Genomic DNA, 15,814 nt, shown 5'->3' with positions numbered 1-15,814 from the left:
TTCTAATTCATCCCTTCCTTGAAGTGAAACAGGAAATAAAGAATTTAAAACCCCAATTCTAAGTTGACAGTGGATGCATGGAAACAGCACTGGACCACAATCCTGCTGGCTGACCCTTGGAGTGGTTAAGAAAGGCAGCTCTGGCCTGTGCTGGGCCTCAGCTTCCTCGTCTATAATGAAGATATTGGATTTCACATCAGGGCCAGCCGTGTAAGAGATCCTCCCTTGAAAAGAACACGCCACTCCCACCCCTACACCACACACACCCAAACAGTAAAACTTTGTTACGTACACACACATCCCTAAAACAATCAAACTTTTTCATTGTACTATATTTTGTTTTACCAGTTTATCCCTCAGAAAATTGTTTTGTACCTATTTTGTAAGTTGAATGCTCGTCCCTCATTTTGTCAGGTGACAGTGTTTCGGGGGAGAGAAAAGGGGGTTCTGCTCTAAAACTTTATCAGCAACCAAGTTCGACAGGGCAGCCTGACAGGGCCTCTAGTCTAGAAATAATGGGGGGGCAGGGGGCCACCTTATGAGAGAAAAAAAATCCCAAACACCCTACGACAAGCAGAAACCTATTGTCTCCTCCCAATAGAAAGTAAACCCTTGGGTCCAGACCTTTTTTCATTCACGGCTGTCTCTAGCGCCTACAACAGTGCCTGGCACATAGCAGGTGCTCAGGAAATATTTGTTGACTAGATAGGGACAGGTATTAGCGCTTCAACTTTGTCCTTTTTTTTTTTTTTTTGGCTGCATCACGTGGCATGCGGGATCTTAATTCCCCAACCAGAGATTGAACCCTCACCCCCTGCACTGGAAGCATGGAGTCTTAACCACTGGACCACCAGGGAAGTCCCGGCGCTTCAACTTTGATGACTTGTAACTGTGCCCCTCTTCCCATGGGAAAGATGCCCGGAAGCAGGCCAGGCAGGCATGGGGGTTCGAGGAGAAACAAACCTCCAGCTTTACTCCCTCCTCTATGAGCCATGAGCATTTTGAGACTGAATTTCAAAAATCTCCGAGAGAGGAGGTAGAAAAAAAAGCCTGTTCCATTTTTCCCAGCCCACCTACCCCTTCTCCCCCTACCACCCTCCGTTAGTAGGGTCTTGATGTGTTACAGTCCATGCTTGCCCCAACAGACATGACTCTTAAGAATCCTATCATGAATGATTTGTAAATGTAAGCATCCTTAACTTATCTATTATATAAATCCAGATGTTTATTAAATGTTTAAATCAAAATTATTTGTATTAAGGGTATAGATCTCACATCTTCAACAGTTTCCTGCAGTTAGTACATCTTTGCTCATACATTGAAAGACTATGAGGTTTGAACTAAAAACATTTTTTAAATGACTTAAAATTCTCATAGTTCTTTCAACAATGTCTTCCTGATACAATAAGCCACAGTGAAAGTGACTTTACCAATGGTGGACCATTTTGGATACAATTTGTGTGTAAAAAAGACACAGAGTTTGAGTCTCTTTGGGAAATCAGATGCTAACTAGCCCCTAGAGCCCAGTAGCTGTTATGAAAGCAGAGAAACGGTAGCCACCTCCCCATTGGCCGGGGGGACTTACCCAGATGTCTGGCTTTCACATAAAAGACAGGAATGTGGAAGCACTGAAGTCAGTCTCCACTTCCACTCAAAGGGCAAAAGCAAAAACAGCAAAAAAGGAAGATGGCAAGACTATTGTTACTTTTCCTCCCAGGTCTTGTGGCCATATGTGCCGTGCATGGAATATTTATGGACAGACTTGCTTCCAGGAAGCTGTGTGCAGATGACGAGTGTGTCTGTAAGGACTTTTTTATGCCTTTCCTTACCTCTCTATTATATAATCAAAAAAGAAATATGCAACAATAGCATAAAATCTAACGGTACTTGTAAGTGAATTTTCTCTAATGTGCATGGGATTAGCATTGTTTCTCCTGGTCTATGCCTTTTGTGTCTTACCATGAAGAATTCACTTGGCTAAGATTCTGCTGGGTGCTGCTTTAATACCTTAGTTATCTTCTGGAACTGAACATGAGCTATAAATTAGGAGGTATTAGTCACTCTGATTTCCTAGTTTTCTTATATGCTCTGCCTTTTTGCTGTGATAAAATCCAGAAGCCAATGTTTTTTTCTTCTAGATAAACATTTCAGTGTTTTTTTTCTTCCAGATACTATTTCTCTGGCCCGAGCTCAGGAAGATTACAGTGCCCCAGACTGTAGATTCATTAACGTTAAAAAAGGGCAGTGGATCTATGTTTACTCAAAGCTGGTAAAAGAAAATGAAGCTGGAGAATTTTGGGCTGGCAGTGTAAGACGAGATCATTTAAAATATATACACATCTTGACATATGTTTCTCTTAATTTTTCCTCTGTTACCTATCTGCAATGCCTTTTACTATTTAAAACTAGCTGTTAAGAACAATATAGATGCTGTGGGTACCAGTGCAAAAATTCATATATATTTGCTTTTATTGCATTTTGAAGAAACAAAGAAAATTTCATAACAAAACCAAATGTAGGTTTATTTGATGGTTTGGCAAGAAATCTAGTCAAACACATGGGGGCTTGAACATCCCAAAGAGTTTGAAACTTATTCAAAAATATTTGAGTGGATTTGCCAAGTAAAAGGCATGTGTGCTGGCAGTCAGGCTACGTTTCAATATTTTTAAGGAAACTTTAGCACCGTCTTTAATTCCAAAGAATCTGCTTTCTTCAGTTAAAACCTGCAGGGGTGGGTCCTAGGGAGGGATGAAGCCGGATTGATTTACTGTCCTGCACTGCAGCTGCAGCTCCAGCACCAGAGATAAATTCTCAAGTAATAAAGAATTAAATCTTAGATTCACTTAAGACCTGTTCATTTGAATTTTTAAAAATAGAGTCCTTTAAAAGTCCTTTAAAATAACAGTGTCTGTTTACCTTTTTTAAAAAGGTACAGACTTTATTTATGGGTTCCAAAAAAGATTTCAGGCAGCTCACAAGATTGCATAGAGAAATGCTAAAGTAGGGAGACCAGAAAGATTAGGCCACAAAAGAACACACACACAATTTCTGTGGGTTGACTTCAAATTTGGGTCAGAGTCCCCCAGAATCCAGACTGAGAAGCAAAGCACTGGCAGTTATGTAATTCTCATGGATAGCAAAGAGGATGCCTGAGGGTTTCTAAAAGACGACTCACATCAGCTTTCCCCTCACTGTGACACTTCTGGGCACTCAGGTTTATGGCAATCAACCTGAAGACGAGATGGGAACTGTGGGTTATTTCCCCAGCAACTTGGTCCGGGAGCAACACGTGTACCAAGAAGCCACCAAGGAAGTTCCCACCACGGTAAGCATCCTGGAGGTGCCAGGGAAGGACTCAGATCTCAAGGTAACGTAGATGTAGGCAGGTGTGAATAATGCATCATGCAACTTACAAGGTGCGTCATGCAAAGCCCCTCGACACTTTCAGTGGTGACGTCTCTAGACAACGAGATTTGGGGGAGTATTTATACCTACTATCAATGTTGAAAGGTTAGTGAAATTTCTCTACCAACCCCCTTTGTTTTAGATGCAAGTTATCCTGGAAAGGGCTCCATGTCACAAAGAAAGAAACCAACATATTAACTGACTCTTACTGATGGGTACACTTGTTGACTAAAGACTTGGGCTGAGAAAAATATCAGCACCTGTATTTGACAAAATCAAAACATTCTGGAAAATTTTTGAATGCCTACTTTTGTGATAGATAGACTCTACTTATGCATGAAAAAAAATTGTACTCTTCCTAATGCCCAGGGGTCTTGTATACCCAGAACAGAAATAAAAGATCCCCTTTGAGCTACTTTGCAAGGTGGTTGTTTTGAAACGATTCTCCTGGAGCTAACGGCTGTGCAAAGTAACTTCAAAACATTGCCCAACCTACACAAATGCGACTCACTTGTCATCATGTCTTAGCATTGAGCTTGAGAGTGTCAAATAACCATAAATTAAAAGTGTATTTGAGAATCTTCACTTTAAGTCGTTTTTGACTTAAAGTAATATTTGTGTCATAGTCTTTGGGGTTCAGACTTTGCTTATTTTAAATCCAGATTTCCCTTTGATGACATATGATTTGAAATAAAGAATCTACATCTGTTTTCTGACCCTGCACGCTCAGCTCAATCTTTTTTTGCTTTTGTTTTTTTCCAGGATATTGACTTCTTCTGCGAGTAAGAAGTTAGACAAATTTGCAGATAGAAAGGAAACACCAAAAACAAAGAAAAAAACGAAAATAACCAAAAAATACACGTCCCTAATTTCTGACTTTTGTTTCAAGGGTTTCGCTTGGGGCTGGAGATGGCAGATAAAGGGGAGGGGAGGGCGGGAGGAGAGAGGAAGGAGGGGGAAAGGGCAGGGGGGAGGGGGTGTTCTCTGAGCCTGGTCTTCCCACCCCCTGGGACAGGGTGACCTTTGGCTAAGTGGATGAATTGAAAGTAGACAATTTTTTTCAGCCTAGAGAATCTTCTCTTACACAGGGATCATATAGAAGGTAGTTCATTTATAGTTATTTCTAAATAGTAATTCTTCTAAGCTCTTTGGAGCCCCATATAAACTTAGGTCATAGGTCTTTTCTTTGGACATGATGTTTTCTACTTATTTGTCTCTCTGGCCAGTTGGAGTATTATAATGTACACAAAGGGGCTATGTCATCAAGGAGTATTCTAGGATTGTTGTTACTTTTAATATTTGATGCCTTTGGGATGTGAAGCTGTTGGGGAAGAAAAAGAACTGTTTGGACTCATAGATGTTTGGACTATGCCTCTAAATTTCTCTGTAACAAAATGTCTCACAAATTATTTCAGTTGAATCATTTGACCTTCTAAATGATCAACTTACCTCTCCCCCAATTTTAAATAATGTTAAAATTTAATTTTAATAAATTAAAAAATTTAAATTTTAGTAAGTGGTGGTGGGGTGCTTTATATTTGCAGTGGAATAGTTTCCCCTTATTATGTGCTGTTACTGGATATTATTCAATCTTCAAGTCGAAATATACAGAAAAAAAAAGTCTATGGGTTATTTTCTCCACTTCTATTTCAACTTCGAATTTCTTCTTCCTGTGCAAATTCCCCCATCAAGGGTGATGTGTTAAGAATTCTGGTGAGGGGATACAGGTTTGGTGGTCCTGATGGACCCACAGGTTTTTCTACATTTAACTGGAAATCAGCTTTGATTGTGTATTACTAATGTAATCCTTTTGATGTAGTCATGAGCTTTTGTTTGTTTACATGTGATGTAACATGTTAAAATGCCTGTACTACACTCAAAATTTTTTTCACAATTTCTGAGTTTAAAAAATATTTTTAAAAACACTTTCACCTTGAGGAATAGAAAGTCTGGGAGGTGGGGTTTGGGAATGGGGTTTGTTCCTGTTTTCTGGTGTCTGAGCATCCCACAGTCATGAAGAGAAGGGCATTTAGGACAAGTTGGAGGCTTGGACCCCAGAGTCATTTTCCAGCTGTGCCCATTGTGACTTTAGGTGAATATGTTTTTGCCAAACTCTTAGGGAGGTCAGTCAAATAAAATCGTACCCCACTCCCAAGAAAAAGCCCCCTAAACCCAAACCCACCTACTATTTTTTTTCTATCTCATTTTATTCCGTAAAAGATTTCATGCAACATCTAGAGCTCTCAACACAGTTTTAAGCTAAGAGGCATTTATCCAACCTCTGTTTCTGCCTCTTACTTGCTGGCCCTCCATTCCAGACACCCCATCACCCCTCGAGACACCCAGCACCCCCATTGTGCCCTCACTCTGTCCAAAGCCCCTATCTGTCTGGCTTCAGGCATCCAGCCTGGAGTGCCCCAGGCACAGGGCTTCCAGCTATAGGCTCCCTCCTGTCCCAAATCTGCTCCCACCCCGAGGACTGGTCTCATGTAGGAGTTCGAGGTCATTGATTGATTTAAATCTCCTCGGTGCTTATCTGCAGTAAAAGAATGAAAGCACTTGCAGGAACTTTAAACACCATCTTTAGGCTCTGGGAAAGCAAAATGCCATCCCTGGACCAGTAGCAGGATGGCCTCACCTGGAAGCTGATTAGAAAGCAGAATCTCAGGGCCCACTGCAGACCTTCTGAATCAAAATCTGCATTTTAACAAGACCCTCAGGGATTCATGGACACATGTAGGAAGGGAAAAACTTCCTTCTACTCTTCTAGGCTCTTTGGCTGGACATAAGAGTTAAAACTGGTGTAGGACAGATGAATAGGGGAAAAGCATACACATTTAATTCCATAAGACTTCTGCTTATGGAAGAATAAGGAAACAATATGGGGAGTGGACCTGAGTAGCGTAGACAAGTCGATTCCATGAGCCCACTTAGGGCAAGTGGGAGACTGCCTAGAGCAGGGCTACTCAGAGTGGGTACCAGCGCAGGACGAGGCCAGTACAGAAAGCCATCGAAGGCGAAAAGAGTCAGGGCATGGTGGACGCTGGTAGGCAAAAACCTGAAATCTTGCTTAAGGGATGTGTGGAATTGGTGGCTCAGAAAAATTGGGTGATGAGAACAGAGCCCAGGGCACCATGGAAGAATGTGGGATGTACATGTCAGTGCCGCCGTTTCCTAGCTGTGCGTGCGTGAATATGGTTCTAACCTCTCGGGACCTCTGTTTTCTTGACTGTAAAAGGCCTTAGGGACTTCCCTGGCGGTCCAGTAGTTAAGACTCCGCGCTTGGGCTTCCCTGGTGGCACAGTGGTTAAGAATCCGCCTGCCAACGCAAGGAACACGGGTTCGAGCCCTGGTCTGGGAAGATCCCACATGCCACGGAGCAACTAAGCCTGTGCGCCACAACTACTGAGCCTGCACTCTAGAGCCCGCGAGCCACAACTACTGAAGCCCGTGCGCCTACAGCCCGTGCTCTGCAACAAGATAAGCCACCACAATGAGAAGCCCGCACACTGCAACGAAGAGTATCCTCCACTCAGTGCAACTAGAGAAAGCCCGCGTGCAGCAGTGATGACCCAACGCAGCCAAAAATAAATTAAAAAAATAAAACAATAATAAAAATAAAAAAAGACTCCACGCTTCCACTGCACGGGGCGCAGGTTCTATCCCTGGTTGGGGAACTAAGATCCCGCATGCCGTGCAGCACGGCCAAAAAATAAAAGGCGTTAATGACAACTTCGTGGCTGAGGTGTTGCAAATTTTAAATACAACGTGTGCACAGGGTCTGCACGTGGTAGGACCCCTACGGGGCGGCCACTGTTATCTGACCCAAGAGGGCTGCGTGAGAATGGCCGTCTCTCCTGGAGTTGTGCTCTAACCTTCCAGATGCTTCACTGATCAGAAACTGCAGTTCCCCATCGGACCATCTGGAATGTCTACATCAAAGATATTTGTAACATTTTCCAGATTGTGTACTTTTTTGTAGTTTCATTTTTTTTTTTTTAAAAAATCACCTGAAATTCTAATAGTCCCAAGTCATTCCACCAGCCATTCAGGGATATGGTGTACCATATACGTGTATAATTTAGATTTGAGATCCCAGTTCTGGCCACAGCCCTTCATCAACACCAGCATGTGAGGGTCACCACACCTTATAAAGATCAACATATATAATTTGCTCACCCATGAAACCTAGAGCCAGATGGGCTTCAGCCGTAAACTAATCATATTTAGGCTCAGCCAAGTAGGGTTGTCTCATTTGTATATCGCCATCCTAGCAGTGGTGTAAATAACAATGCCTCTTGGGAAATCCACCTCAGAAAGGGGGTGCCCCACCAGAGCGTGAGTACTTCGGGTCCGTACCTTGATGGCACTCGCTGTATCTGCAGAGCCGTATGCTGTCTCTCTGCTCTCTGGATGCTGGAAGTTCAGGTCTCTGGCCAGACATTTTGACCCTCACTCTGTTGAGAGCCTTGTACAAGACCCAAAGCACATGGCAGTGCAGGCAGCCACTGGGAAGAGAGAACGCCTCCTCGGATCACAACAGAGACGGAGGTGGAGACTGAGGTACTGTGGTTTCCACTCCTTCTTGAAAAAGGTATGCGTGAGCAGGATGTATCCTAACGAGGAAGTTATTCTGTATAGATTACTAGAGTACATGATGTTATATTGGATACACTTTTGCTATGTCAAATATAATAAATGCAAGTAATCCAAACAGGCTGCACTTGGTTCATGCCTCATGTTATGTCAGAGGCAGTGGAATTCCTGCAATGGGAATCATTGTAGATTTCAGACCCCTTGTGACTCTTCCATATCGTGTGGGACGAAGGCTCAGACTTCTGTTGTTTGTGTCACCATGTTTGTGTCATTTAACCTCTTGCTTCCCAATTTGCACATCTACACGTGGGAATAATGCCTTTGAGGATAATAATAACTAACTTTGAGGGTAATTATGAGGATTAAATTAAATGAGATAGTGTTTGTAAAATCACACAGCACAGTGCACAGTACACAGTAGGCATGTAATAAATGCTAGTAAAATTAACTTTTTTAATTTAAGAGGCTTTTAAAACATTTTTGAAACCTTGGGAGAACTACAGATTTTTCTTTAAGTGAACCAAAAGTATATCTTGAGCACCTTTTCTTTCCAGAACACTTCTGTTTTTCTCCCTAGTTCTTTGAAGTTGTTTGCAAGACATTCTGCAAATACTTAGCACAAAGATGCAGACACACAGGCACGCGTGCGTGCGCGCGTGCACACACACACACACACACACACACACACACACTCAAGCTTGACAAACGTTATATTTAACGTCTGAGATGGTACCTCTTCCCTGCCTTCATTACCAGGGAAATGTCTCTGGTGCTCTGTCAAAGAAACATTTAAAAATACCTGGGCACCAGGGAGATATTGTCCCCTTATAAGCCTCAGTGCTCTCTTTCTTCAAATTCTTCCCTCTCTCACCCTCCTGCGTCCTCAAAGGATGTTGCAAATGGCAGGAGGCCATTGGACTCTCCCTGCTATCTGATGCCCAGCCAAGAGCGACTTCACTTGATTTCAGCCGCTCCTTCTGAGTGCCTGCAATTGTGACATATCCTTGGGATGACTAATAAATTAGTGGCTAGAGGTCTTTTGGGGTAAATCTCTTGCAGTCCTGCAGAAACTATTAAGGTTGACCTAATTAACAAGTCCATTGTTCTGCAAGGCACCTCATTTTCAGAGTACAGGCTTCAGAATTCCCTCTTGGCTATTTCCCTGGAACAAACATTCAGCAAAAGGCAAGAAAAGGCAATTTAAGGCAAGGCTTTGATTACCTGCTGAAAGCACCATGAGCTCATCTCTCCCCACCACTGGGCAACATATTACTAATGTAATAGCATTCCTTTTTGTTAAAAGTCATACCTCTTGTTCAAGGGGCTGGTGGCTGGGCGAGCTGCTTTTTTTTTTTAAAGTAAATCTCTCTCTCTTTTTAAAAAATATTTATTTATTTTATTTATTTATTTTCCTTATTTCTTTCTTTTTTTTTTTTTTGGCTGCGTTGGGTCTTAGTTGCAGCACACAGGATCTTTTTGTGGCGTGCGGGATCTTTTTCGTTAGGGCGCGTGGCCCACTCAGGTTTCTCTCTAGCTGTGGAGCAGGCTCCAGGGCGCATGGGCTCTGTAGTTTGTGGCACGTGGGCTCTCTAGTTGAGGCGCGTGAGCTCAGTAGTTGTGGCACGTGGGCTTACTTGCCCCCCCACCCCGGCATGTGGGATCTTAGTTCTCCAACTAGCGATCGAACCCGCGTCCCCTGCGTTGGAAGGCGGATTCTCTACCACTGGACTGCCAGGAGAGTCCCAGGCAAGCTGCTTTTGCTCTCTGCAAACCTGCAAGAGGTAAATCAATCCCCATCAGATATTAAGATTAGAGATCCATCTTTTCAATTCCTGGCCGTGAATTCATAAGACCCTTTCCTAACCAGGCCTAACAAGGGTTTCTTCCCACTTGCTATGTGAAATGGCAAAGCGAAACGGAGTAACTGAGGGGATTGTCAGGATGGTCAGGCCTCCAATCAACTTCTACCACAAGCATCCATATTTTAGTGTCCCCACCCCCTTCCCTGCCCCAGTGGCTTTTGTGAAGACACAGTTTGTGCAAAAAATACTTGAGTCACAGTTGACTTAGTTCATCGTTCACAGTGTGGTTACATTCAGCAGCTGGTTTTGTGCAGTCAAGTTTTCGAAAAGCCTAGAATATTTCATAGGCTTAGAAATAGGCAAATTGAAGGTGTCAGTGCCTTGAGTGTCACGCGCTCCTGACCCTTGATAAGTGTGGGCATTTATTGCTTCTCGTGTTTATTGGCTGTGCCCTCATGGATCCAGCTCAATACAGGGAAATAGGAAGCTAGTTCATGTAGTATTTAAACAAATCTCTGGAGGGAGTGGGTATTTCAGCTCTGAATGGAAAGAAGACATAGGAGCCAGCGCTAGGAAGAAAAAAATCTCATTTCTTCAACAAGCAGACTTATCTATCTGAAATGCTGAAAAAAAAAAGAGAGAAAGGAAAATCACACAAACTAATACTATTCCATGTTCTACCCTTGAAATACAATTTTCGTGACTTAAAGGCCTTTCCGTGCTACTACGTCTTCTCAGCTGTATCACCTACAAATACCGTCGTGTAGTGGTAATTTAATCAGGAAAATGATCTATTGATCCACACGCTTTATATAACCTGCACTCTAACCCATTATTAACAAAGACAGGGAAGGCTCCCCAACCCATGATTTAAACATTTTTCTAAATGGAAATGACTATTCTGTCACATGTGAGCAATTGTTTTAATCATTTTTCTCAAGAGTATGCTACGCTAAAGCCGGTGTATTTTGGAGGTAAAAAATGAGCTTGTGTTGTTAACATCTCCCCCTCCGCACCCCGCCCCGCCCCCATCTCTTTTTACCGTCTCTCTCCCTTTTTCCTATTTGCTGCAGCATGTGAATTTATTCTGGCCAAATGAGTCAGTCGAGATGGGAATGTTAATTTGTTTGAGCCATCCTATGTCAAGCTGGAAAAAAAAAAAAAATCGCATGCCGGCTTTTCAGTTTCTACAAACCCAAGACAGAAAGCCTGAGTCAGGGTCCCTGGACCCACTGTCACTCAGCCCTTGTCCATGCTCTCCTGCTGTTTCTCCTCTATTCTGCCCCTCCTGACTCCAAAATGACTGAAGGGCTGTTTAATCTGCTCCTGGATCTTTCCCTGAGCCTTAGGTTACTAGTATCAGTGCCAGCATAAATGGATCAGCAGACAAAAGCTTGAATCTTGACTCCCAAGGACCACAAGAGACACATTGGTTCCCAGAACCAGCCTCAGCCGGGCTCAGAGGGAGAGCAGACAGAGAACAGGTCAGCTGGATAGACTCGCGATGCTGGTCCTCCTTCAGGGAAAGGCAGGGGCGCGCTGGGGCCACTCTGGGTAATTGAGTTCCCAAATCCCACTCTTACCTGAAGCAGACAGATAGATGATCACGGGGGAAAGGAACCAACTTTTTTTGCGCATCAACTGTAAACCAGTGTCTTAGATGAGGTTCCCCAGAAGCAGACCCTGAGATGAGGTTTCATGTACAGTGATTTATGGAAGAGTGACTTCCAAGGGGAAGCAGGTGAGGGAGACAGGGGCAGCAGGAAGGCGGCGGGGGGAGACAAGGGGGACGGTTTGGAGGGGTGCAGTTCAACAAGGAGCAAACCAGGCAAGGCCTTGAAGCCATTGCTCCAGCCTCCACCCACCCAGGGCTCAGGTGCAGGAAGTGACGTTTCGGGGGCCATCCAGACTGAGTCAAGGCAGCTGAGCGTTCTTCTGGCCCATTGGTCATTGTTTAAGGGTTGCAGTGGTGGGACATCATCTCCAGGCAGTTCTGGTTCTCTCTACCTTAGGGCAAAGCAGACTGGAGGAGGCCATAGGTGCTGAAATGCATGAACAACACTACAGTGGCGTTCAGGGGTGTTTCGGGGGTGCACCAACTTTATCTTCTGTAGCCCCAGCTCTGCACAAGGTCCTCCATTTCACTTCATCCTCACAGCATCCTATCCCTACTTTATCCTTTGTGACCAAGAGGAGGCTAATCTCGTCTCTGATTTCCCTCCTCAACCTGCTTCCGTGGACCCTGAAACTTTCTGGTGTGCGTCAGTGAGAAAGTTTGGTGGGACCAGGGTGACATCTACTGGTGAACTTGGGATCTGGCCTACAGAGGGAAGTTTCTAAACTTGAGTCTGCAAGTCAGGGCGTGAGCGTCCTTCACAGCATTCAGAATCAACAGTATGGGGCGCCTCCTGAGATGGTCTCTACTACACACTCCACCCCTCCCCTCCATCACACACACTCTAAAAATCCGCTTGTCCCATGGCACAGATCGGGGTATTAATACACCGTTACTGCTGACCTTGTAATAAATTCAACTGATTTTAAAATTCACACATTAGGGGAACACTGACTTTTCACTTTCAGCCTCATTTTTCATGTTTGCCTTGGATATGGAGCCCTGCAGAGTTTATAGATTGTTTTAGTTGATTTAATTCATTTATATAGGAAAGCAGTAACAGCACCTTGAGCTCAGAGTAGAAGCTTCTCTAGAAAACAGTTAATACAACCCACAGCCCCCTCCAGGGGCTGAAGGCATAAGACTCAGCATCCCAGATCACTTTTTTGTAAAATGTAGGGACAGGGATCTATAGCCAGACAACCTAGCTTCAAGATCACAGGCCGTCCTCGGCACCACACTGGAATAAGTTTAAAGGAAAGAAAGTCTGTATTCCTACTTGATCTATTAGGGTGGCTCTCTACTGAGGGTACTTTGACCCCATCCCCCAATCTTGGAGACATTTGGCAATGTCTGGAGACATTTTTCTTTTTACTGAAGTATAGTTGATTTACAGTGCTGTGTTAGTTTCAGGTGTACAGCAAAGTGATTCAGTTACATATATATTCTTTTTCAGATTCTTTTCCATTATAGGTCATTACAAGATATTGAATAGAGTTCCCTGTGCTATACAGTAAGACCTTGTTTTGTTTTTGTTTTCGTTTTTGCGGTACGCGGGCCTCTCACTGTTGTGGCCTCTCCCGTTGCAGAGCACAGGCTCCGGACGCGCAGGCTCAGCGGCCATGGCTCACGGGCCCAGCCGCTCCGCAGCATGTGGGATCTTCCCGATGTGGGATCTTCCCGGACCGGGGCACGAACCCGTGTCCCCTGCATCGGCAGGCGGACTCTCAACCACTGCACCACCAGGGAAGCCCTAGACCTTGTTTTTTATCTATTTTCTATATGGTAGTTTGTATCTGCTAATCCCAAACTCCTAATTTATCCTTCCCCACCCCCTCCTCCCTTTGGTAACCATGTTTGTTTTCTATGTGAGTCTGTTTCCGTTCTGTAAATAAGTTCATTTGTATCTGGAGACATTTTTGATTGTCACACCTGGAGCAGGGCACTACTAGTCACACCTGGAGCAGGGCACTAGAAGCCTCTAGTCGGCAGAAGCCAGTGATGCTGCTAAACATCCTATAAAGTACAAGAAAGCCCCCAACCAAGAATTATCCAGACCCAAGTGGCAATAGCGTCCAGGTTAAGAAAGTCTACTGTAAGGGGTGATACTCATCGATAAATGAAGTTTGAAAGAATAACAAATCCTAGGAAGGCCTAAGCAATTACCTTGGGTTGTGCTTGTTTCCCGAGTCCACTCTAGGTTGTATTTGTTTTGTAAGGAACCATTAGGTAGAACTGGATACCTGAAAAATGGGTCTGTGTGAACTTATCCTGACACACATACCCCACACCTTAGGACACAGCACAGAGAACATCCATTTTGCAATCGGCCTGTTACAAATGACCATTGGCAAATCCCTTTCTCCATGATCTTAAACACAGTCTTTTTGCTTCATGCTCTAGCTCTGCGTGCCCCTGCTTCCCATGTAACATTTCACCAAATGCCCTTCATCAGCTCTGGCAGGGCTCAGGGCTGGTGAAGGGCTGACACATGATGGGGGCTGCAAGCTATTTGCATTTCTTCCAGCATTTATTTTCAGTCCTAGAGGACTTGGAGACTTCTTAATTGCTTTTCAAACAGCTATCATGTCCTTCTAGCTTTACAGCTTCTTCCAGAAGATGATTATAATACCCTATTATTTCTCAAGCAAAAATAGCACTCCCTTACCCTTCAGTAATGCATGCATTGTCAATTTCAATAGCACCAGCTCTCTTTACCTAAGGGGGATCTCTCTTCCCCTTCACTTCTCCTTTGCTATTGTCATCTTGTTTAACCTCTCTCGGGAGAGCTTCCTAGGCACACAGTTATATTTATAGAGTCTTTGTACGTTTGTGGCTACAATTAAAATTTAAACACAGCACATTTAGCCTAAGGTTGACATTTCTCATTCCATAGAGGAAGAATTTACTTAAACATTGATAGCTAAATGTGTGATGGACTTTTCAGTGTGCACTTCAATTCTGAGAAGGGGAGAAAGATATCACACAGCTCTTATCTGTTAGAATTGTGGGTTTGTTTAAAAAAGATACGTAATTGGAGACCTACAGGCGAATTTGAAATTCGTTACTTTATCTCACAGAGGAAGCATAAATGAATGTAGACTTTTGAATGAAATCCAAACTTAACCTCTGCTTGTCATGGCTCACCGGCTTGAACGGGGCTGCTGTGATTTTTTTTTTTTTTTGAAGCTGCTATTGAATTTAAGTTTAAAAGAAAGAAAACATTCCTGCCCTTCTCTGTAAAATCTCCTGCCTTCACGTAACAGAATACTATAAGTTCCAAAATGGACAATCTGAAAAACAGGAAAGCAAAAGGTGGCTAACATACACACTACAGGCTGGAATTTGGGTTTGGGTCCTGCAAATCCTATGCTCCACGCCTTCTCCCCTCCCGAGACTCCTGACAAGGGAGGGGCAGCCACAAGGTGAAAGGACCAAGTGAGCTGCAAAATATCAGCTTAATTAACCACTGGACAATCATCCAAAGATGCCCCCATCTCTAGTACAGGGCTTCTGAGGCACAGGCTGGACTGGAGAGGTGGCTCAGATGGGAAGTAAGGTTTCTGCATTCCTGCTTCCTTGCGTCTCGGTCACCTGGGTCTGTGGCACCGGATTCCACTGACCGTGTGGACAAATGGTTGATCCCACTCAACTACAAATGGAGAAGTCACACAATAGAGAGAGGAAGCAGAGCAGATGCTCCTGACACCTGGCCCATGACAACTGCATCTCTTTTGCCTGATGGCCTTTCTGGTCACTGGAGTTGGCGCTACACTTTCAGGGCTGTCTGGAAGTACCAGAGGATTGACACCCCATAAAAGGATACCTTAACAAGTGATGGATGGGGGTTGGTGTGTCATTTATCAGCACTCCACCCTTGGAGGGGATAACTCCTAGATGTATAGTCTACACTAGATGTCCCAAGTGAAACTGAGGTCCAAGTGCCCACAGGGATGACTTCCTTGATAACACACCCTTTGTGACCGTTTTTTCCTCCCTGCCTCACTTTCCCACTTCCCTATCTTGAACCCTGGAATCACCATCCCAAAGAAATTACTTCCACTCCTATCCTTGTTTCAGGGTCTGTTTCTTGGGAAACCTAAACCAAGACAAAAAGGATGACTGGTTCCATCTTTAACAGACAGGCCCTCTCCAGAGAAGCTGGAAGCAAAACTGAACGTAGGAAGAAGGCCTGGTGTGCAAAGATGCAGGAGGCGAAAAAGAAGGTCGGGCAGAGCTGTATGTCTTCCAAGCCTAGTGGTCCCCACGCACTAGTAGAACTTGGCTTAGTGAGCATCTCAGCTTCTGACCAATAAGATTTGCAATTCCTTCTCCACTCAGGGAAGAGATAGTGGAAGGCAGAATGGTAGAAATGTTGGGATTTTCCCCTCAGGCC

At 44.0% G+C, this 15,814-nt stretch overlaps 1 protein-coding gene across 1 annotated transcript; it reads left to right on the top strand.

Annotated features, from left to right (window-relative positions):
- The first annotated feature begins 1,650 nt into the window (after positions 1-1,650).
- On the top strand, positions 1,651-4,261 carry OTOR (otoraplin). The gene is made up of 4 exons (XM_065893536.1): positions 1,651-1,801; positions 2,169-2,308; positions 3,215-3,325; positions 4,168-4,261. The coding sequence occupies exons 1-4, from the start codon at positions 1,687-1,689 to the stop codon at positions 4,189-4,191; spliced, it is 390 nt and encodes a 129-aa protein (XP_065749608.1). The 5' UTR covers positions 1,651-1,686; the 3' UTR covers positions 4,192-4,261.
- The last annotated feature ends 11,553 nt before the right edge of the window (positions 4,262-15,814 follow it).

The sequence above is a fragment of the Phocoena phocoena genome, chromosome 15 (assembly GCF_963924675.1).
Source record: "Phocoena phocoena chromosome 15, mPhoPho1.1, whole genome shotgun sequence".
Classification (NCBI taxonomy): domain Eukaryota; kingdom Metazoa; phylum Chordata; class Mammalia; order Artiodactyla; family Phocoenidae; genus Phocoena; species Phocoena phocoena.
The sequence above is the reverse complement of the archived record's forward strand: the minus strand, read 5'-3'. Positions and strand labels throughout refer to the sequence as shown.

Coding starts and splice junctions, on each gene's coding strand:
- OTOR (XM_065893536.1), top strand. CDS start 1,687: ATGGCAAGACTATTGTTACTTTTCCTCCCAGGTCTTGTGGCCATATGT. Junction 1,802..2,168: donor TGCAGATGACGAGTGTGTCT/GTAAGGACTTTT, acceptor TTTTTCTTCCAG/ATACTATTTCTCTGGCCCGA. Junction 3,326..4,167: donor CCAAGGAAGTTCCCACCACG/GTAAGCATCCTG, acceptor GTTTTTTTCCAG/GATATTGACTTCTTCTGCGA.